The 24573-nt window shown below is 36.8% G+C and overlaps 1 protein-coding gene across 1 annotated transcript in view; it reads right to left on the reverse strand.

The window, feature by feature from the left end:
• Positions 1–1806: 1806 nt before the first annotated feature.
• CFAP47 (cilia and flagella associated protein 47) overlaps positions 1807–24573 on the reverse strand; it is a 409569-nt gene continuing 386802 nt past the window's right edge. The window contains 2 exon segments of the mRNA XM_031936608.1: positions 1807–2019; positions 7251–7419. Of these exon segments, the coding sequence (XP_031792468.1) occupies positions 1807–2019; positions 7251–7419 (382 nt within the window).

Below are 24573 nucleotides of genomic sequence, written 5' to 3' on the forward strand. Positions count from 1 at the left end.
AAAGGCTTTTGAAAATTCATGGAGTTTTAGTTCTTGTCCTTTCCCAGGATGGCAAATCCAGTGAATGTGGACTTCCACTCCCCTTTTTCTCAATTGCTACAGACAATACAAATTAATCCCAAAGATACTTTTCCAAACATTTTCTGTAAAGAGACAGAGAATAAATAGTTTAAGCTTTGCAGCCATGTGGTTTCTGTCTACTCAACTTTGCTGTTGTAGTGCAAAGCAATTATAGACAATATACAAGGAAGTGCTTCTGCTGTATTCCAGTAAAACTTTTATAGGCAGTGAAATTGGAATGTTATATAATGTTCTTGTGTCATACAGTATTCTTCTGTTTATTTTTTTCAACCATCTAACAATGTAAAAATTGTTCCTAGCTAATGTGCTATATAAAAATAGGTGACAGTCTACACTCGTCCCATGGACCATAGTATGCCAACCTCTGTCCTAGTACAGTCCCTTCATTTTGGAAACAAGAAAATAGGGTAAAAAATGGTAAGCAACTTGCTTAAGAATACATGAATGTTTTGTGGCAGAGCCAGTTTGTGTCAAAATATCTTAAAGCTGGTCCGTACTGGCTTCCCTTTAATGATAAGTACCAAGCAACATACTCCCCTTTACTTAGATTAATACATTATTGAAAACGATCAGACACACATCGAAATGAACTTTCTCCTGGATCCTTTTGAGATATACCTATATTATTTAAATGTTGCAATATAGAAGCAGGTGAACTATATACACATATATACATGGGCTTTTTAATTAATTATCTTTATTCCAAATAGAAGATATAAGATATAAGCAAATATTTTATAAAGCAGATATAAGAAATGGTCAATCCTTCTGTCTTCAGTGCTAATTTAATCATTAATGTTTTAAAGACTTACAAGCAACATCTACATGGGAAATCAAGCTTTAATAGCAATACTAGTATTTGAAATATATACACAATGAGATACCGTTCAGCCTTTAAAAAGAAGGAAATCCTGCCATTTGTGACAACATGGATGAATCTGGAAGATAAGACATTAAGTAAAACAAGTCAGGCACGGAAAAACAAATACTGCATGATCTCACTTATATGTGAAATCTAAAAATAGTGAACTCAAACAAGAGAACAATGCTAATTACCAGGGGCTGGGTGGGGGGGGGGGGGGGGGGGGGGGGGGGGGGGGGGGTGGTCAGGATGATTGGGAGATGTTGGTCAAAGCATACAAACTTTCAGTTAGATAGGAGGAATGAGTTTAAGAGATCTGCTGTACAACATGGTGGTGGTAGTTAATAACAATGTATTATATACTTGAAAATGGCTAAGAAAGTATATTTTAAGTGTTCTTACTACAAAAAGTAAGTATGTAAGGTAATGCATGTATTAATTAGCTCAGGCTAACCAGGCTACAATGTATGCATATTTCAAAATATGTTGTATACCATAAATATATACAATTTTTAGTTGTTAATTAAAACTTAAAGACTAATAAGGAATACCTACATGAGAAATTTAGCTTTATTAGCCACACTGTTATTGGAAACACTGTTGTCATTTAAATTATATTTTGTTTTACCACAAACATACACCTGCACTTTAAAAGTGAACCAATTCCAATATTCACAATCAAAAAACACTCATAACTCACAAATGAAGTACAACATATTCAGAGAACAGATTGAATTTTAAAAGACAAGGAAATACAGAAGGCCTATTATAATTAAACCATTATTCCTCAGAAATATTCTAAAAGATGAAATAATAGTCATCAAAGATCTACCTGAGACCAAGAAATATTTTGGAAAAAAAATTTATTGATTCTTCATCACCAAAGGAGCACCTTTGATGGTGGAAGACACCCCCGTTCTTATGAGTTTAGCATTTTCACGGACAAAATTACGTGGATGGACTGGCACGTTGTCATGTGTCTTGTGAGTAGCATCAATTTTGGATTTTGCATTTTTCGGTGCCACGGTAGTTGGAGATAATCCATTGATCTCATATATCCAGTACATTTCTTCTGTCTGGAGACACAGAGGGAGAAATTTTTTTTTTTTTAAATATCCAGGGACTTCAAAACATGTAGGGAAAAGTTCACTATAATTAACATCTTCTGTTCTCCATGTAGAGTATGGGAAAGGTACAAAACTGAAACCACTTAGAGTGACAATTAATGTGGAAAATAAAGCAAGTATTTCACTTTATGAATTAAGAATTATTTACTAAAAAATCTCTCAGAGATTCTCCTTGTAAAATAGACATCCATCTGATAATAAGGGAAAGCAATCTATTTGGTTTGCATAAGACTGTTGTCCAGTATGAACCCCAACTAATGGAAATAGTACCTTCCAAGATAAACACATTCATAAGAATTTAAGTGTAACCATAGAAATGACTGGTAAAATATAGTTAGCTGCTTTGAAGATTATGAAAGTACATAGTATGTGTAACCATTTTATATATTTATTTTTATTTTTTATTTTTTAGACAGGATCTCACTCTGTCACCCAGGCTAGAGTGCAGTGGCACGATCTTGGTTCACTGCAATCTCCACCTCCCTGGTTGAAGCAATTCTTGTGCCTCAGCCTCCCGAGTAGCTAGGATTACAGGCATGTGCCACGACATCTGGCTAATTTTTGTATTTTTAGTAGAGATGGGGTTTCATCACATTGGCCAGGCTAGTCTCAAAATCCTGACCTCAGATGACCCACCCTCCTCGGCCTTCCAAAGTGCTCAGATTACAGGCATGAGCCACTGCGCCCGGCCCATAGTATGTATAACCATTTTAATATACCAAAATTGATGTAAGATCATTGCTGACAATCACCATCTAAATCCAAGTGAGTAGAATTTATATTGTGATTTATTTAAAAATTCTTCATTTCTTCTGCATATATGTTTATGTTTATACTGAAGTCTCATTCCTTGTGCAGAACTTCCTGAAACCACCTGTGTTTATACTGGTGTCCTCCTAACACTAAGATTTACACCATGTATACTCAGAAAACTCATTTAGAATAGGTCTAGACAAACTGAATATTGCAATGCCCGCTTTATATGTAGTGTGATACCTATCAATTAATATTAAGTGCAAGAATGTCTTGCACAACTGTCATAGCCTCATCTTAATCATATCTGGCCCATTTATCTACTGTTTGTAATAATTATGTATTGAGAATCAGTGTGTCAAAAGCAGACCAAACCAAGGAGCGTAATATGACTGGGTAAAAAACATTTTACTTCATATAAGGATGTTTAATTTGAAAAACAAAGCTGTATTTTAGCGATTGTGCATATGCATACATTTTCCAGTACATTGACCCACTTGATGGGTGAAAATGAGTGAGCTAAATGAAGAGACCTACACCATGCCTGGCATTTGATAGTCATGCCTGGGTTACTGAAGGGCCCTGCGCCCATGGCCATCATTTAGTGGGTACACATGAGTAAGCTATATGAAGGGATCTATATCCTTACTCAGCACTTAGTGGGTACAAATGAGAGCTAAAAGTAGGGACTTGTACCTTTACCTTCACCAAGACACTTTAGAAACAATTACTTTAAAAAAAATTATTTTAAAGTCCCAATTATATTTATTGAAATTCAATTAAGATTTAAATTTTACAATAAGTGATGCTGAGCGTGTGTGTGCTTGTGTGTGTGTATGGAAGCTGTTCATACTCTTCATTCCAAAAAGCTATACAACATTAATAGGCTTATTTTATGAAATAAAGATTGAACATTATAGTTGTTTTACATATAGCTAAATTTCTTCAGTCTAACCATAAATAAAAGCAACTATCCATGTATATTTTTAAAAAATTTAAAGATCTAACTTTATATCTTCTATCCCCAATCTCCCTTTGAAAATATAAATACAAAACAGGAGATAAAATAATATAAGAATACGTTAATACTTCTACGTTACTAACATCTCATAGAATAACCACATTGAGTTTTTATAAAAGAATGCCAAATTGACAATTATACTTCTCAACTATTTATTTAAAGAAATTTGAAAAAATAAACAGATGAAACTTCCACATTTAGGCTGTGTCTCTGTGTTCTGAAAAGAGATCGCCCAAAGCCCATGATCTCATGGAATGAATAACCAAAGCTGTATATATATTTTTATTTCCCAAGTTTCCATTAAGAAAGCTATATATTTAAGGCACAGTTCTATGAATGGAAACAATTGATAATTATCCATTAGCAGATGTGGTCTGTGTCCACTCACAACCCTCAGGTGTTTTCATATAACTGCCTGCTTCAACTTTCAATTGTAAGATTAGCCTATAAGTCCTTACTATAAAATATGTGTGAAACTTCATAGATCAATTTTGCCCCTCTTTGGCTCAAGATTGTTCAGAAACCCCAGAAGTATTCTCTACTGGTACCAGAGTTTGAACAATCCCTGAGAGCATTTTTCAATCAGTGATTGCAATAGCGGCGGTTACTGTATAAGTAACCAAACTTTCTTAACCTCTCAGGTGTGAAAACTCTGAGGTACGTGTTCCACGCCATTTCCCAGAGATCTTCCACGGGATTCATTTCCAGTTGCTCACTGTGGCAGATGCCTGGATAAAGTACCCTTTATTGATTTCTTTCCCTTCCCTATCTCACATCCTGTCTTCCCTACATCTGTTAACTGAGATCACATAGCAAATATGCTACTCGGATTTCTATCCTTATTTCAAGATCTGCATCTGAGGAAATACAAACCAAGATATTTACAATGCCATTTCCCACAATTTCATGCTAATGATCTATTCCTTTAAAAGCAAACACAAATTATCAATGTCTGGTTATGTCTCTAGTTATAACAGGTATATCTGTATATAAATATTACTTATATGAATACTATATTTTATAAGTATTACTTATATACTTATATACTTATTTATATATTGTAAATGAAATCACAATCATATATAATCTTATATATATTACTGTATAAAACATATGAATAATTTATATAAGTATAAAGATAAAACATCATATATTTTATGTTAGATAATTCTGATAATCCTCACATTTTCATAAATCAAGATTTATCATATCTACAAGGGATATAAGTAGATTTACTACTCTCTTTGAGTAGCACCGCTTTTTGTAAAACAGACTAAATAAGTAAACTTTAGTCTCTCAAAGCTAGTGCTACATATCTTGTTTACTAGTGGGAAAAGACAACTTTTAATAATTTTAAATTTCATTTAATGGAATGGGAAATTATGAAACTTGTGAACAAGATTATTGAGGTTTGTTTGGGCTAATATTTAATTGACATGTTCTTTAAAATCATCATTTTTATTTTCAAGTGAGGCAAAATGAAGATAATATAGTTGCAAACATTGACTTAATGCTTAAAATCATTCATTTAAAAAAGATAATGATAATGCAAATAATATTTTTGATTTAGATAATGCTTTAATGATTTAATGGTTCCATTTATATCATGTTCTAGAAATTACAATATTCGTGGTTGTCAGGGGTAGGGCAAGAGTTACAGTGCTGGATATCCTTAGCACAAGGTAACCCTTTATACAGAAGGTGGGGAAGAGAGTGGGCATATAGGTGAAGCAGAATTGGCTATAAGTTGATAAATGTTCATACTGGATAATTAGTGCAGGGTGATTAATTATGCTCTCTATTTCTGTACATATTTGGAATTTTCAATAATAAAAGTAGAATTAAGAAAATCATGATTTCTTAAACGTTTGAAACTCAATTTTCCCTACATAAACTGTATCAAATTGTACCACTTCAGGCTAAAAATGGCATATGCTCTTCTTGTTCCCTCACATAAAATCTTTAATTGCACTGCCAGTAATTTGTCAAATCAACACAGAGAAATCAGGCACAGGTTTTGTTGATAAAGCCTTCTGTTAATTGTAGAACTGTCTACTGTATGCTAGATAAAATGAACATAATTTTAATTTGAAAATATTTTTAAAGATGCCATTTAATCTCCTTAAAGCAAACTGAAGCAAGTACAATATGATCACTTTAAATTATGTATCAAGGCTGGGCGCGGTGGCTCACGCCTGTAATCCTAGGACTTTGGGAGGCCGAGGCAGGTGTATCACAAGGTCAGGAGATCGAGACCACCCTGGCTAACATGGTGAAACCCCGTCTCTACTAAAAACACAAGAAAGTAGCCGGGTGTGGTGGAAGTGCCTGTTGTCCCAATTACTCAGGAGGCTGAGGCAGGAGAATGGCGTGAACCCAGGAGGTGGAGCTTGCAGTGAGCCGAGGTCGCACCACTGCACTCTAGCCTGGGAGACAGAGTGAAACCATCTCAAAAAAATAAAATAAAATAAAAATTATGTATCAATGTAGGCAACAGGGTATGCGCAAAATGTCAACAAAGGCTTTACCTTCTTACTACCTGGATTGTAAGGACTCTTAGAAAGATGAAAAAATAGAAATAACTTTCTCAAACAATATTCAATATTTTGTCTCTGTTCATTAAAACAATAATTTTTTTCTGCCTATGGCACTGGCTAATTATTGCTTGATTGAGAAATCTAGAAATTGCTATTGTACCAGGAGTTGTGTGTATACGACAACATGCATGTGTGCCAATGCTACTGAAAGTAGATAGTGGTGATAGATACCTTTTTAGAAATAGTTTGAAAGTTGTATTTAGCCTGAAAGCTCTTACTATAAAATTTGTGTGAAACTTTATAGATCAACTTTGGTTACTGAATACATGTTCAAAATTGTATTTACCTTAACTGTTAATAAAATGATGGCTTTAACAGATGATTACTGGCTCACATCATGCTTTTTCAATTCAAAATAAAAATGTTATCTTTTATTCCATTTTTTTAATGTTAGACTTCAACATCTTGCCAATACTCTGCCTTAATTAAGGGCTCCAAAATCCCTATCTCAAATAACCTAAAGTTAATGAAGTCCTTGAATAGGTATGTTACAGAAAATAATACATAACTATATAAATCACTTTACAGTCAGTATTTGTCTCTTCCACAGTTCCTTAATACGGAAGGAAAGTACTTTTTTTTAACTTTCCTCTAGTGTTGACAACTTTTTTGTTATATACCATCCTTAAAATTCTGTTCTTGGATAAAATAAAAGTAAACCAAGACTCAGCAGTTGAGATAAGTTGATTTTTGCACAGCAAAATTGTTATTCTTTATCTGTGACCATTTAGTAAAAGCTTTTCTTGCTAGTTTATTTAGTGCCTTTAGTTGCATCAAACATCCTCGACTATTGTCTTTATAGAACTCACCTGTATTACTAATGTTGCTTTATATTTCCTACAGTACATTTTAGGTTTAAATCCTACAGTGATGAGAGTTCCGTTTGTGTTACAAGGAAGAAGTTCTCCAGCCTGAGGTTTTACAAAAAACTCCAGATCACTGCCCGGTAGGAAGTGTGCAGTGAATGGTTCAGGATTTCTGGAACAAAAGTACAAAATTCAACTTACTAAATGTGATCATTATCTCATTCTCTTTGCGAGTACTTGATGAGAAGAATTTGAATCCTGCTGCAATAGTCCTGGGTAAACATTAATGCTGAATGCTTACCAAATAAGAGTGAGGAGGCATTTTAAAAAAAATTACTGAAGTCATTCTTCTCAGGGTGACATAACGAAATTCGAAAGATTTTAAAAATCACATCTTATTTTTATAATGCACAAAGAGGTTGGGTGCGGTGGCTCACGCCTATAATCCCAGCACTTTGTGAGGCCGAGGCAGGTGGATCACCTGAGATCAGGAGTTGGAGACCAGCCTGGCCAACATGGCGAAACCCCATCTCTACTAAAAATACAAAAATTAGCCAGGCATGGTGATGCGTGCCTGTAATCCCAGCTACTCGGGAGGCTGAGGCAGGAGAATCGCTTGAACCTGGGAGGTGGACGTTGCAGTGAGCCGAGATCACACCATCGCTCTCCAGACTGGACTACAGAGTAAGACACAGCGCCGTGGCTCACGTCTGTAATTCCAGCACTTTGGGAGGCCGAGGCGGGTGGTTCACCTGAGGTCAGGAGTTCCAGACCAGCCTGGCCAACAGGGTGAAACCTCATCTCTACTAAAAGTACAAAAAATTAGCTGGACATGGTGGCTTGCACCTGTAATCCCAGTTACTCGGGAGGCTGAGACAGGAGAATCACTTGAACCCGGGAGGCAGAAGTTGCAGTGAGCCGAGATAGCACCATTACACTCCAGCTGGGGCAACAAGAGCGAAACTCCGTCTCAAAATAATAATAATAATGCACACACAAAAAAATGTTGAATCTATAAAAATTGGAACTATTCAATGTCCTTACGGAAATGCAGGCATTTGTAAATTAATCTATATATAAAATGACCGACCACCAAAGCAGTCATAATACCTTTCGTTTCTGTTTCTATTCCATGGTGATATTTACTCATCCTCCCTTTAGCTTTTCACTTGCTGAGTGAAATGAAAGCACTTTATAATTTCATTAAACATTATTGGGCCTGAAAATGAGTTGCTATGATCTGAAGTGAATTGAGTGACATTTAAGATTCAAGTGACTATCTTTACGTCAAGGCTGACTATACTTGAGATAAGGACTGCAAAATAAGTTGGAGAATTTCTTGGTAGAATACAGAAGAAGAGGAGAATACTGCATGGAAGTTTTGAGAAATTTAAAACTCAAATTGACAGGAGTGATACTCATAAAAGGCCAAGTTCAGCCTCCAAAAGCAGATTCAACAGGGAAACATAGGAGAGGATGCAGAAAGGACTCAGGCTGGAACTCACTGATCTATTCAGCAAATATGTATTGAGTATCATAACAGAAGGTTTGAGAACATGGACTGTGGATCGGAATCATAGCTTTATTTAGATGGATGACTTCAGACAATTTACTTAACTTTTCCCTACTTCAGTGCTGACATCTGTTAAATTGTTAATAGTCACTGCAAAGCCATTAGATTAGTGCCTGATACACAAAAAGTGCATTATAAGGACTAGCCAATAATACTTTAGTCATCATTATTACTGTTGTTCTTATTTTAAAATATTTTATTACCAGTGCCAGGCTATGATGAATGATACAATAAATGAGAATGAATAAGACACGGCACCTAAGGGAATTACATCAACAAAATCGCAGAATGGGAACTCCCAGACTTTCCTTCCACAAATGAAGACACAAATTTAACAACAGTCCCTTTTGTGAGAACTCCAGAAGCCAGTTAAGAGGCTTTTGTAGCACAGTAGAGCATAAAACAAACTATATTGAAGGCAGTAGGAAAATTATTGGCACCCTCTTGCCATTATCCCCCCTGCTGGCACAGTGCCACATAATTGGGAAGAAATGCTCAGCTTCTGGCTTCTCTGTAGGGAAGGAAAAAGAAGGCTGAACCAGACATCCAATGTTCTGACTTTACAGGAGAGTGAGGCTGCTCAAGGGACTGGTTTCTGATTTGGCTATCTCAGAATGCTGATGGAGCTTAGCATGCTCTAGATTTCTGAGGACTACTAAGAACAAAAAAAGGCTGAGTGGTGTGCTGCTGCTTCAGAGGACTAATGGTACAGCAGACAGACACCAGAAGAAAGAAGAGACTATAACTTCCTGAAAAAAGAAATAAACCAACACATCTCTCTAAATAGAAATATACATGAACAAGTCCAGAAAAGACACATCCACATAAAAGGTTTGCAAGGCCTCCAGAATCTCTAGCCAGGCTGATTGGTGAAAATCTTTCCCAGTAGAAAGCCAGTCTGTGAAGACTGAGAGAGAAGGCTTTTTTTTTTTTCTTCTAATGCACTAATAACACAGAGCTATAAGGAACATGAACAAACGCAGAAAATGGTCCAATCAAAACAATAAAATACATTTTTAGAAACTGATCATTAAAAAACAGAGACATGAAACTGCCTGTCAAATCATTAAAATAACTGTCTTAATGATGTCCAACAAGTTCAGAAATACGAAGCATGAACAAAATTAAAATTTCAACAAAGAAATAGAAAATGTGAAAAGAACAAAATGGAAATTTTAAAGCTAAGGAATTCAGTAAGTGAACTGAAAAATTTACTAGAGGAATTGAACAACACATATGTTTAAGCAGAAGAAAGAATCAGTGAACTCAAAGACAGGTCATTTGAAATTATCCAGTGAGAGGATCATTTAAAAATAATGGAAAAGAGGGAAGAAAGCCTACAGGACTTCTAGGGTACCTTCAAGCTGCAAAACAAGTATTATGAAAGTCACAGAAGGAGAAGAGAGAGAGAAAAAGAGTAAGAAAACTTATTTAAAGGAATAATGGCGTAACTTCCAAAATCTAAGAAAGGAAATAAGCATCCACATTAAAGAAACACAATGAATCCCAAATACGATGACCTGAAAAAAGTCCAGACCAAATATATTATCATCAAATTGCTAAAATTCATAGACAGAAGTGATATCAGCAAGATGCCTGGATAGGAGATATAAGCCTTTGTTCCCTTACAACAAACAAGAATTACACTGCTATCCACAAATAAAAATAGCCCTAAGAAGGCTCCAGATTCCAACTAAGAACCTACAGCATCACAGTGGAGCAACGAACGAATAGAGAGTAATTACATAGAAAAGATTGCTAGGGAGATTGGCATACCTGAAACATCTGAAGACAGCTAGGGACAAAGAAAAAGGGTCAAGGGTATTAGCATCAGACACATGGTGGATACTAATATGGTCCCCAGTGACCTGCTCACTCTGGATGTGTTTGCACCCCTGACCCTGGAGCATTTGCTGCTGAGGATTTCAGCAGCCCCTGTGAGAGACATGGACTGCCTGTGGCTTTAGAGTGGAGGTCTCCTTAGTGCTGATCAGGACAACTCCAGCAACCTGCTGTGGAGAGGACATTGGCTGTTTTGTCACTGAGGTAACCAGTGGCCATTGCCACCAGGAATCTCCTTGAGAGGGAGATGCCATTGCACCCAAATCCCCAAGAAGGAGCCACTGTTGTGCTGTCCCAGAACAGAGGCCACCATCACCCTAACCCTGTGCTCACCCTGAACCTTAGAGCTGTTGTTGATCTATGCATGCCTACACTCCAGAACTCAACTCTGTAGTCACTCTGGATGTGTCTACACTACTGACACTGGAACTATTGCTGCAGCAGGTGGTGTCTGTACCCTGAATCCTAGAACTGTGGTTGCTTTGCACATATCTGTGCCCCAGATCCTGGATCCGTATTCCCTCCATGAGCACCTGCACTTAGAAGATCAGAGCCACTGCTGCAATGGAAACACCCATGCCTGAGATCTCAGAGTTGCTGTGGCTCCCCAGCTGCTGCACAAACATCCATGACTTGCATATTATTACAATGCTAATGTGTGTACACCTGTGCCTCGGCGCTAATGCCACTGCCATCCCAGACTCAAAGTTATGGTCCCTCTATGCATGCCCACGCTTTAGATCCCTCTCTTAAGCCACTCCACAGGGACCATGCACAAAACACTGGTGCCGCCACTGCCACAGTATACTCATGAGCCAGACTCAACATCAAGAGGGATACACTCAGCCACAGATTTCTCCATGGGATAAAGAGATCAGGAGGACTCTAGAAGATTTTGCTACCAAGGACCTAAACAGGTCACTGACACTATAAACACTCTGTCTTGGCCACTAAGGACCCTTGAAAACTTTCCCAATGGTGACCTCTGCTGACAGACTTCATGGAGACTATGCTGTTATACCACTACCAGGGTTGGAACTACCACATCCCACCCAGCTGGTGCACTCACACCCACACAGGTGAAGGTCTTTCACCTTCACCTGTGTGGGTGTGAGTCCTAACGTCTCCAGTTTCTGGAGACTGGCTTCTCTCCTAATAAAACTAGTCTTAACGTCTGAAAGAGGTGACTGCTCCATCAAATGCACAAGCATCAGCACAAGGCAACAAGAAACATTAGCAATCAAAGAAACATAACATCACCAATAAAACACAATTATGTTCCATTAACTAGCCCAAAAGAAATGGGAGATCTATAATTTGCCTGAAAAATAATTCAAAATAATTGTTTTCAGGCAATTCAGCAAACTACAAAAGAACAGATAGACAACAGCACCAGAAAAACAATACATGAGCAAAATAAGAAGTTCAATAAAGAAATAGAAATCATTAGAAAAGAACCAAACATAGAAATTCTGGAGTTGAAAAAAAGAATGAAGAAAAGAAAATTGCAATAGAGAAACAGCAGACTTGATCAAGCCAAAGAAAGAATCTGGGAACTTGGAGACAGGTCATTCCAAAGTATCCAGTCAGGGGAAAACAAAGAATGAAAATGAAAAGGAATAAAGAAAATTTATGGGATTTATAAGACATAATCAAGAGAGCTAACGTTTGGAAAAGTGATGCCAGTAAAATGGTGGAGTAGTAGATCCCAGTCTTCCCTCCTCTCATACAGAGCAACAATTTGGCAGTTATGCAAAATAACACTTAATGAGCTCAGGAGCCCAACATCCCTGAGAACAACCATACAAAGAAGGTAGAAATTACAATTTAATTTGCTGCATCACCCCATCATCTAGGCAGGTATTGCTGAGCAAGCACAGAGAAGAAACTCCCAGGCATGTGAGCCCCCTTATCAGGAAAAACTAGAGTGGGGTGAATAACTATCTTCCTCAATGTTTTGGCACATTTCCCAGGGGAGCAGTTTCAGTTTAGCCCTGCCCAGATCACTATGGAAACTACCATAGCTGAGATGTCTGAAGACAGCTGGGAATGAATAACAAGCAGAAGCTATAAGTAGCAGTCATGTGGCAGGAGTCACTGGTCTTCAGTGTTCTGCTCTGCACAGGACTCCATCAAAATTCTCCATAGAGGTCCTAAAAAGCCTTCTTAACTGCTATGCACACCCCTACAAGTTTCATGGCCAAGGATCCCACAGTGTTTGTCGTCAAGGGCTCTGTGACTTATTCCACAGAGGACCCCGGCAGCTTTCACTGCTAAGGAGGCAAAGAGCCAGCACAGTCTTCACAGACCTCCTTGCAGCTTCCATCATTGAAGGCTCTGCAGATTTTTGCCTTCACAATCTCCAGGTATCTAAGCAACCACTCATCTCCCTCCCTCCAACCCAGAGCCCAGTTGCTGCTACTATGGATGCTCTAGCTCAGGGACCCAGCACAACCCAGCACTTGTGCTTAGAAATAGCCCTGGCTTCCACCATGGCATGTTAACTGCTAACTCCCACATCTAGGCTGGTGCACACTGTCATCCCAGGTCTCTGCAGTTCCATGTGTACAAGCAGTTCCATGTGTCCTAACCCCTGGGACCTGCCCTCATCAGCGTGCTTGAACCAATAGCTGGTTCCTGTAGCTACAAGTGTGTGCATACCTTCACCTTTAGCATGTGGCTGCCCAAGCACATTCACCCTTCTAGACTCCTATCACCATACCATAGCTGGCCTGTGCAATTGTTCAAGGGCAGGTGCCAGCCCCCACTACATCTGCACCTGAGTTTGGCCCTGACCTCTGCTTCTGGCTCCAGCCCTTGACACCACGAACAAGCCCACAGCTGGCGTCTGCCTCCACAGAAGTGTCTATAGTTGGTCCCTGAAACTGAGTGTGTGTACATTGCTGGCTCTAGCCTCATTGCTGCTTGCCCTGGCCTTTGCTTCTTGACCCAGAGTCAACACTAAGGATCTTGAGGGTCTTCACAGCCACCATGGGCATCCCATATCTCTTGCAACCAAGAATCATACAGTTGCTGATGTTACAGACCCTAGTTGCCTGAGCCAAAGCAATATTAATATCTCACAGCCTGAAGCTACTGCATGCCACCACACTTAGAACACTACAGAACTAGACCCAGTGCCACAATACACCCCGATGTGCCCTGTTCCCCTAAAGGTGAAAGTTTTTATTTACTGAAGTCAATTCATAAAGTCTGGAAAAGATAACTTCTTTAAATGAGCAAACTTCTTAGCAAGGCTAGAAAGATCACGAAGAATCAGGGAAATATTACACCATCAAAGAAACAGAATACTACACTTTCAACAATGGATAGATCATCCAGATTAAACGTGAATAAACAAACATTGGAATTCAACTACACTTTAGATAAATGTACGTAACAATTATATACAGAACATTCTATCCAGCAGCAGCAGAATATACTCTTCTTAAGGGCAACATAATATTTTTCAGGGTGGATCATATGTTAAGCAACAAAACAAGTCAACAAATTTTAGAACATTGAAATTATATCAAGTATCCTTTCTGACCACAGTGGTATGAAACTGAGAATCAATAACAGGAGAAATTTAGGAAAATTCACAAATACGTGGAAATTAACATGGACCTGAACAACCAACAGGTCAAATAAGAATCAAAAGGAATATTAGAAAATATCTTGTCCCCATAACCGCATGCGCTCTCCCCTCCTGTCCTCTTTCCGCCATCTTTCCGCACTGCCACAATGGTGTGCATGAATGTCCTGGCTGATGCTCTCAAAAGTATCAACATGCTGAAAAGAGAGGCAAACACCAGGTTCTTATTAGGCCGTGCTCCAAAGTCATCATCTGGCTTCTCAGTGTGATGATGAAGTATGGTTACATTGGCAAATTTGAAATCACTGATGATAACAGAGCTGGGAAAATTGTGAACCTCACAGGCAGGCTAAACAAGTGTGGAGTGGTCAGCCCAGATTTGATGTGCAACTTAAAGGTCTAGAAAAATGGCAGAATAATCTGATTCCATTCTGCCAGTTTGGTTTCATTATACTGACAACCTCAGCTGGCATCATGGACCATGAAGAAGCAAGATGAAAACACACAGGAGTGAAAATCCTGGGATTCTTTTTCTAGAGATGTAATACATATTTACAAATAAAATGTCTCATGGAAAAGAAAGAAAATGTATTGAGACAAATGGAAATGAAAACACAGCAAAACAAAACTTAATGGGATGCAGGAAAAGCAGTATTAAGAGGAAATCTTATAATGATAAATATCTACATTAAAAAAAGGAAGATCTCAAAATAAGCCACTTAAATTATACTCATATGAACTAGCAAAAGGATAAACTAAACCCAAAGTTAGCAGAAGGGAGAACATAATAAAAAATAAGAGCAGAAATAAATAAAATAGAAAAGTCATAGAAATTTCACAAAACAAAGAATGTTTTAAAAATAAATTTTAAATTGACAAACCATGATAAAAAGAGAGAATACTCCAAAAAATCAAATAAGAAATAAAGGAGGAGACATTTCAATTGATTTCTCAGAAATACAAAGGAATATAATGATTATTATGAACAATTATCTGTAAGCAAATTGGAAAACTGAGAAGGAAATGTACATATTTCTAGAAACATACAACCTACCAAAACCGAACTAATAAGAAATAGAATGCTTAAAGTGGCCAATTTTAAAAAAGATTGCAGCAGTAATTAAAAGCATCCCAACAAAGAAAAGTCCAGTACCAGATGGCTTCATGGCTAAATTCTACTAAACATTCAAAGAAGATTTAATATCAGTCCTTATTAAACTCTTCCAAAAGATAAAATCTCATTTTATGAGACCAGGATCACCCTGACACCAAAGCCATACAAAGACAACAGGAGAAAAAAACACTACAGACCAATATATCTGATGAACATGGAAGCAAAAATCATCAATACAGTACTAGTAAACCATTTCTGTCAATACATTAAAAGGCTCTTCACCATAATCAAATGGGACTTATGCTTGAGATGCATGTTTTGTTTAGCATATGCAAATCAATCATCGTGATATACCACATTAAAAGAATGAAAGCTAAAGCTACATGATCATCCCAATGGATGCTGAATAAGCATTTGGCAAAGTTCCATCATTTCATGATAAACTCTCAACAAATTAAGTTTAGGAGGAAATTTCCTCTCCATGATAAAGGCCATTTATGAAAAACCTACTGCTAACTCATAATCAATGGAGAAAAACTGAAAGCTTTTCCTCTAAGGTCTGGTACAAGAAAATGCCCCCTCTTTGCATGTCTATGTAACATACTAGAAATATCAGCAAGAGCAATGAAGCAAGTAAAAGAACTAAAAGGTACCCAAATCAGAAAGGAAGAAATACTATCATCTATCCCTGTTTGCAGAGGGTGTGTTCCTATATGTAGAAAACTGTAAAGATTACACACGCACACACACACGCAAAAACCTGTTAGAACTAATACATAATCTCAGTAACACTGACATTGATGGATGAAAAATCAACATACAAAACCCAGTAGCATTTATATATGCTAATAACAAACTCTTCCAGGAAGAAATCAAGAAAGTAATCCAATTTATATAGCATTACAAAGAATAAAATTCTTAGAAATAAATTTAGCCAAGGAAATAAAAGATCTACATACTGAAAACTGTAAAATTTGATTTAAAATATTGACAAAAACACAAATGGGAAAATACCTTGTTTTCATGAGATTGAATAATTAACATTGCTAAAATGACCATACTAGCCAATGTGATCTATCGATTTAATGCTATCTAGAAAAATTCTAGTGTTATATTTTAAATAAATAGTAACCTCCAAACACTTCAACTATCCAGAGCAATTTTGAGCAAAAAGAAAAGCTGGTAGCATCCCACTACCTGATATCAAAATATATTACAAACCTACAATAATTAAAATAGTATGTTACTGTCATAAAAATAGACACATAGGCCAGTAGAACAGAATAGAGAGCCAAGAAATAAACCTAAGCATATGCTGTCAAGCAATTTTTGACAAGGGCATCAAGAACACACAATTTTAAAAGGTTAGTGGCTTCAATAAATGATGTTGGGAAACCTCAATATCTATACTGAAATAAATAAAATTAGACCTTTATCATCTATATTTTGGTCAATGATGAACTGTACATACAATGGTTGTTCCATATGATTTTAATACTGTATGTTTACTGTACCTTTTCTGTGTTCAGGTATACAAATATTTACTATTGTGTTGTAGGTGCCTTCGTTATTCAGTAAAGTAACATCCTGTGCAGGTTTGTAGCCTAGAAGCAATGGGCAATGCCACACTGCCTAGGTGTGCAGTAGGCTATACCATCTAGGTTTGTGTAAATGCACTCTATGATGTGTGCAAAATGATGGAATCACCTAAGGATGCATTTCTCAGAGCATATCTTTGTCGTTAAGTGACGCATGACTGTACATACAAAAGAAGGAATCATAGTAAATGAATATATGCATATATGCATAAAATAGAATTGGTATACTATGTCAGAATATCACACAACACTCACAGAAATTTATGAGTCATCAAAAAGTGTTGCCCTAAATTAGTTTCCCAAATATTCACCAAGATGTTGTAAATCCACAAAATTTTTAATGAGTATAAAGTCACATCAAGTTTTCTTTATATGCCATCATTTTTTTTAAAGACAGTAGCTTTACTGTTGTTGTTAGAAATAAATGGAGACTCAGCTGTGGTATAAAAGTGTTAATGAGTTAGAGAGGGTTTAAACAATGTGGGCAGCATGATTCACTAAAGACTTCTTAAATTATATGTATTTAGGTGTGTGTTTATATATATACACACATATACATGCCTATATACACGCCTATATACACACACAACCAGCCCTAAAATTAGTTTTCTTAATGAAAATGCTCATCTACAGAAGATTTTCACTTTATAACAAGATAATTTCTATGCAGCAAGATCCCAAGTGACTATTTCAAAATATGATTAGCTTATATTACTAGAAAACCATTTGTTTCTAATTCCTATACTCTACCAGAACTGAGCTGGACTTAGTGATAGTGGCCAAGAGATGGTGGATTTCTCATTTCCTAAGATGTACATTATAGTTTTTGGTGTATTTCATAATGCTCATTTATATAAAAATAATTTTTAAATGTTATCACAAAGGGCAGACATTAGTAAAAACTAGGATATTCAGAAAAATAAGGAATTCATATTTCTCAAAAGTTTTACTTATTGCTAATCAATTATATTCACATAAAATATTTTAAGAATAGATAGCTTATTTTGATATTTTGAACTCTGTTATGTTTTTATACTGATCCTTCAGAATACTTTGTATTATTATGTTTAAAATTATCCCTTGATACACTAACGCTTTACATATTTAATTTAGGAAAGAGAGTAGCTACCACCACAGGGTCTGTGATGCATCTTTGTCCTTCTTTCCTCTCCCTGTATGCCCAGCACACAAGAAAAATGTATAGTCACTAGGACAGGGGGTCGTTCCTTTTCAGAACTTATTTTACTCTTGATTCCCTAAAGAAAAAGGAAATATTACTGGGTTCATGAGGAACCAGTCAAATCCTGAATATAATTAGGTCTGCCTGTTTTCCTATCCTTTTTTTTTATATATGTCCCTTCAGTTCCCTAGATCTTCAAGATAACTTGAAATTTCTAATACCTACCTAGGTGTAGCCTCCCGAGGGCTGGTAAATAAGCTAGAAATATCCAGTAACTTATTTACATCACTGAATCCTCTAAAAAAAGTTTTAAACAGATTTAATGTAAGGAAGCAGGTAGTTTCCATTTGCTGTAGAAAATAAATCCATGCAAAGACTTGGAACCAACCCAAATGTCCATCAGCAATAGACTGGATAAAGAAAATGTGGCACATATACACCATGGAATACTACACAGCCACAAAAAAGGATGAGTCCATGTCCTTTGCAGGAACGTGGATGCAGCTGGAAACCATCATTCTTAGCAAAATATCACAAGGACAGAAAACCGAACACCTCATGTTCTCACTCATAAGTTGGAGGTGAACAATGAGAACACATGGATACAGGGAGGGGAACATCACACACCGGGGCCTGTTGGAGGGTGGGGAACTGGGGGATGGATAGCATTAGCAGAAATACCTAATGTAAATGACGAGTTGACGGGTGCAGCAAACCAACGTGGCACATGTACATCTATGTAACAAATCTGCATGCTGTGCACATGTACCCTAGAACTTAAAGTATAATTAAAAAAAGGAAAATAATCCCATGAAGAGAAACTAAATTCACCTTCTTCTGTAGCTTGGTTATGTTACCCATCAAGATCTGATCCTTGCCACCCGAAGACTTGCAGCTGGTTGACAATACCCAGGAGGAATCTGGAGAAAATTTTTTGCCTTAGAAGAAGCTGAAAACACTCAAGTTAGGACACTCCACTGTGGCAAGCCTACACATTCTTTAACAATTTTCCCATAGAAAGGTGGGATTGGCCGGGCATGGTGGCTCAAGCCTGTAATCTCAGCACGTTGGGAGGCCGAGACGGGCGGATCACGAGGTCAGGAGATCGAGACCATCCTGGCTAACACGGTGAAACCCCGTCTCTACTAAAAATACAAAAAACTAGCCGGGCGAAGTGGAGGGTGCCTGTAGTCCCAGCTGCTCGGGAGGCTGAGGCAGGAGAATGGCGTAAACCCGGGAGGCGGAGCTTGCAGTGAGCTGAGATCCCACCACTGCACTCCAGCCTGGGTGGCAGAGCGAGACTTCGTCTCAAACAAAAAAAAAAAAAAAAAGAAAAAAAAGAAAGGTGGGATCTATGTTTCCTTTCTTAAATCCAGGCCAATATAGTGACCCTTTGGTAACCAATACAATGTGACTAGAGTGATTGTTGTTGAACTTGTATGTGTAGGTCAGAAAATGCCATGCATCTTCTACTGCTTCTCTCGGAATATGCTCTCTATGGAAAACCAATCACCATGTACAAATTCAACTATCCGGGGCATCCATTAAAGAACGACTACATGGAGGCACTATCAGTCAACATCCAACATAAACGTCTCCAGTTATAAAAGTAAACTAATTGATCATCCAGCTGTGTAAAACCTTCAGATGACTGTAGACATGGCCAACACATGACTTCAACCACAGGAGTGACCCTATGTTATTAAAATGTACCTCAAATCTGCACGTTAGAAGCACTTACGGGGGATAATTATTTGCTATTGAATCTTTTAAAAAATCACTCTCCAGCATCAGTATTATAAAGGGTATATAATTATGTCCTTAGAACAAAAATAGAACAAATTCAAAATCTATACTTTAGATTGAGATTTTATACTATTGAGATTTTCAGATTCATCCCTAATTCTAAGTAGTTCATTCAATATAACAGGGCCATCAGGGTTCAATACAGAAGAGTCAGGGTTTGGTTTTTTTGATATTTTGAATGTGTTTTTCATACGTAATTGTATATCATAGAATTTCTGACAACTGTATTTATCCACCAGAAAAATGTTTATTGCGATCTAATGAATTAAGTCTATTTTATATTTCTGTAGAAACTGCCCTTGAACTTAATGCTTGCAGAAATACGTCAGAATAGAAGAAACAAACTACTTCCAATTTTAAACCAAACACCTAACAGAATCTTAGTAACATTAATTAAAAATAAGTCTGGACTAATCTGATTGCAGTACCACATCAGCAAGATGGCTGACTAGAGTTGCCTGGCTCTCAATCCTCCACAATAAGGGACCAAAACCACAAACAACTGTATTTTGACTAAAGTGAACAAGGAAGTGCACTGAAGAGTACTGCAAAATCTCCGTGGAGCACAGAGACCCAGGATATATCCACAGACAGGGGAGCAAGGCATCTTGTCTCTGCCACACTGTCTCCCACAGCAGAATCAGACCAGAGCCAGAATGGATTCTTCTAACGGAGAAGAAGTAAGCTGGAGACCTTTGGTCGTCCCCATCAGCACCACAGACACCAGCAGTCATCCTTATAGAGAAGTCTCTCAGTCCTCAAAGGCCCCAAGTTCAGCGTGGATAGTTGCCAGGATCCAACACGGCTGTATTCTCCCAGAGCAGGAACTTTCTTGACACTCCCAGCCCCACAACACAGACTGTTATGGCATGGTGCCATCTTGAAACCAGACCCACATCTGGACTATATTCTGTCCCGAGGGCCAGTAGCCATGAAATTCATCCATCCCTGAGGCTACACTTTGATTCCACTAATTTCATATGGGTGCCTACAGCACCAGTAACCCAGTTGCTCAGATCCTAAGCCCAAAGGAACAAGTGGGACCCTGACATCATTAAAAAGTGTGCAAAGGATCTGAATAGACACTTGTCAAAATAAGACTTACAAATGGCCAATGGGTGTATTAAAAAATGCTCAACATCATTAATCGTCAGAGAAATGCAAATCAAAACCACAAGCTATCATCTCACTCTAGTTAGAATGGCAATTAGGAAAAAGAGAAAAAATAAATGCTGGTAAGGATGCAGAGAAAAGGGAACTCATACACTGTTTGTGGGAATGTAAATTAGTACAACCATTATGGAAAATGATATGGAGATTTCTCAGAAAAACTAAAACTATAACTACTTTATGATCCAGTAACCCTACTACTGGTTATTTATCCAACAGAAAGGAAACCAGTATATCAAATGGAGACCTGCACACCCATATTTACAGCAGAACTTTTCACAATAGCCAAGATAGGAAATCAACTTAAGTGTCCATCAATAGATGCATGGGTAAAGAAAATGAGGCATATTTACACAATGGGATACTATTCAGCCATAAAAATCATTGTCTTTTTATTTGCAGCAACATGGATGAAAACAGAGATCATCATGTTAATGAAATAAACCAGGCACAGAAAGACAAATATCATGTTCTCACTTATAGGTGAGCGCTAAAAATGTTGACCCCATGGAGATAGATAGTACAATGATAGTTACCAGATATAGAGATGGATGAGGAGGTTGGGTGAAGAGAAGTTAGTTAATGAGTACAAACATGCAGTTAAATAGAAATAATAAGTTCTAGTGTTAACTAGAACAGTAGAGTGACTATAGTTAACCATAATTTCTTGTTGTTTCAAAATAGCTAGAACAGAAGATTTCAAATGTTCCCAATACAAAGAAATGATAAACATTTGAGGTGATGGGTATCTTAAACACCGTGATTTTATCATTACACATTGTGTGTGTGTATCATAATATGTACCCCATAAAGGTGTGCAATTGTTAGGAGTCAATCAATAAATAACATGTGTAGCAAAAACAAACCTGAAAAAAAAGACAAATCTACAATTATACACAGTGATATCGACACCTCTCTCTCATCAAATGTTAGAATTACTGAACAGAAAATTAGGGGGAAAAAGTAAACAAACAAACAAACAAACAAACAAATAAAAAAACCTTAAATAAAACCATCAACCAACATGCTCTAATAGATATTTGTAGAACACTCCATCTACCTCTATTTTGTTGATTTATATTTTTATCCTTAGGCCCCTGCCCAAGCAAATTACTTAGAAGCCCAAATGACTGAATTTATGCAGAGTATTTTTTCTGGCCATGATGAACTAATTAAAAATCAATAAGAGAAAGACAACAAAAATCCTGAAACACTCGTAAATTAAGCAACACTCTTCTAAATAATCCCTGTGTTAAAGAAGAAATAGCGAATGAAATAAAAATACCAAACAAATATGAAAAAACAAGAGACTAAATAAAATTTGTAATACTAAATAATTACAACAGAAAAAAAGAAAAGGCCTCAAATCAACGATCTAAGCTCCCACTTCAGAAAACTAGAAAATTAAGATAAATCCACAGTAATCAAAAGAAAGAAAACAAAAATGAGAGCAAAAATCAATTAAAAACGAAACAGAAAATTAGAGAAAACCAATGAAACAAAAGCTGGTTCTTTAAAAAAATCTCAACAAAACTGACAAACTTCTAAAACGGCTGGCAGTGATTAAAGGGAAAAGTTGCAAATGATCAATTTCAGAAATAAAAGAGGAGATATCACACAGACTCTCCAAGTCTCAACAGATACTTAAGGAAATATACTGAACAACACAACACACAGACATTTGACAATTTAGAATAAATAATACAATTACTTGAAAAGCACAGGCTACCAAAACTCATCCAGTATGAAATAAATTATCTTACTAGGCATATAACTTAGAGTAATTAAATGCATCATTTTAAAAAGTTTCTGAAAAAGAAATCTTCAGTACCAGATGACTTCACTGAACAATTCTATGAAACATTTAAAAGATAATTATAACCAATTCTAAACATTATCTATCAGAAATAGAAAGAAGAGGGAACATTTCTAACTCATGTTTTCGAGAACAGCATTACTCAAATGGGAAAACCAGATACAGAGAATGCAATAATAATAATTAAAATAATTTTTAAATTGAATCAGTGTAACCCACCACTTGAACAAGCTATAGAAGAAAAATGGTATTATATTATCAATTGGTGCAGAAGAAGCATTTGACATAATTAAACACACATTCTTGATAGGACTTTCAAAAAATTAGAAATAGGGGAAGTAGGAATTGCGTTTCCCCAAATATATGTTGAAGTCCCAACTTCAGTGCCTATGAATATGACTTTATTTTAATATAGAGTCATATCAGATGTAATCAAGCCAGGATGGGGTCATTATGAATTCTTAATGAAATATAACCGGTTTTATAAGAACAGGAAAAGAGATACAGACAGGGACACACGGGGGAATGGCATGAGATGATGCAGGCAGGGATTGGAGTGATAAATGTACAAGCCGAAGAACCCTAAGGATTGCTGGCAACACCAGAAGCTAAGAGAAATGCATAGATCAGATTCTTCCCCAGAGCCTAGAGAGAAAGCGTGACTCTGCTGACACCTTATTTTTTTAATTTCTAGTCTCCAAAACTGTGAGAGGATACATTTTTGTTATTTTAAGCCACCTGGTTTGTGGTAGTTTGTTACAGCAGCCCTAGGAAACTAATACGGAGAGGAACAACTTTCTTCACCTGATCAAAATTACCTTAAAAAATCGTACAGCTAACATCACATGTAATGGTGAAAGGCTGAATGCTTTCTACCTGTTTGGAAAAAAGGCAATGATGCCTACTCTTATCAGTCCTATTCTATATAGTACTAGAAGTCCTAGCCAGTGCAATGAGGCATAAAAGGAAAAAAAAATTATAAAAAATAGTTGAAACGAAGAAATATAACTATCCCTTTGTGTGGAAGACATGATTGTCTATGTAGAAAATGCCAAAGAATCCAAAAGCAATGCTTATAGAATAAATAACTGTTCAGAAAATTCAGAAGATACAAAATAACCACACAGATATCAATAGCACTTCTATATGCTAGCAACAAATGTGCAGACTGAAATTGAAAACACAATAGCATTTATAATCACTCTAAAAATGAAATGCCTAGGTGAAAATGTATCAAAACTTGTACAGCATCTATAATCTGAAAATTATAAAACACCAATGAAAGAAATCAAAGAAAATCTAAGAAAATTGAGAGATCTACCATATGTGGTATGGTATGGTAAAATATATAGTAGTGTATATAACATAGTGAAAATGTCAAATGTTGGCAGGTTGATCTATAAGTTTAATAAATTTCTTTCACAATAAAATAAGAATTTTATGGATATAGATAAGCTTATTCTATAATTTATATATAGAGGTGATGGAAGTAAAATAGCTATAATAGGCCGGGCGCGGTGGCTCAAGCCTGTAATCCCAGCACTTTGGGAGGCCGAGACGGGCGGATCACGAGGTCAGGAGATCGAGACCATCCTGGCTAACACGGTGAAACCCCGTCTCTACTAAAAAAAA

The sequence above is a fragment of the Piliocolobus tephrosceles genome, chromosome 12 (genome assembly GCF_002776525.5).
Source record: "Piliocolobus tephrosceles isolate RC106 chromosome 12, ASM277652v3, whole genome shotgun sequence".
NCBI lineage: Eukaryota > Metazoa > Chordata > Mammalia > Primates > Cercopithecidae > Piliocolobus > Piliocolobus tephrosceles.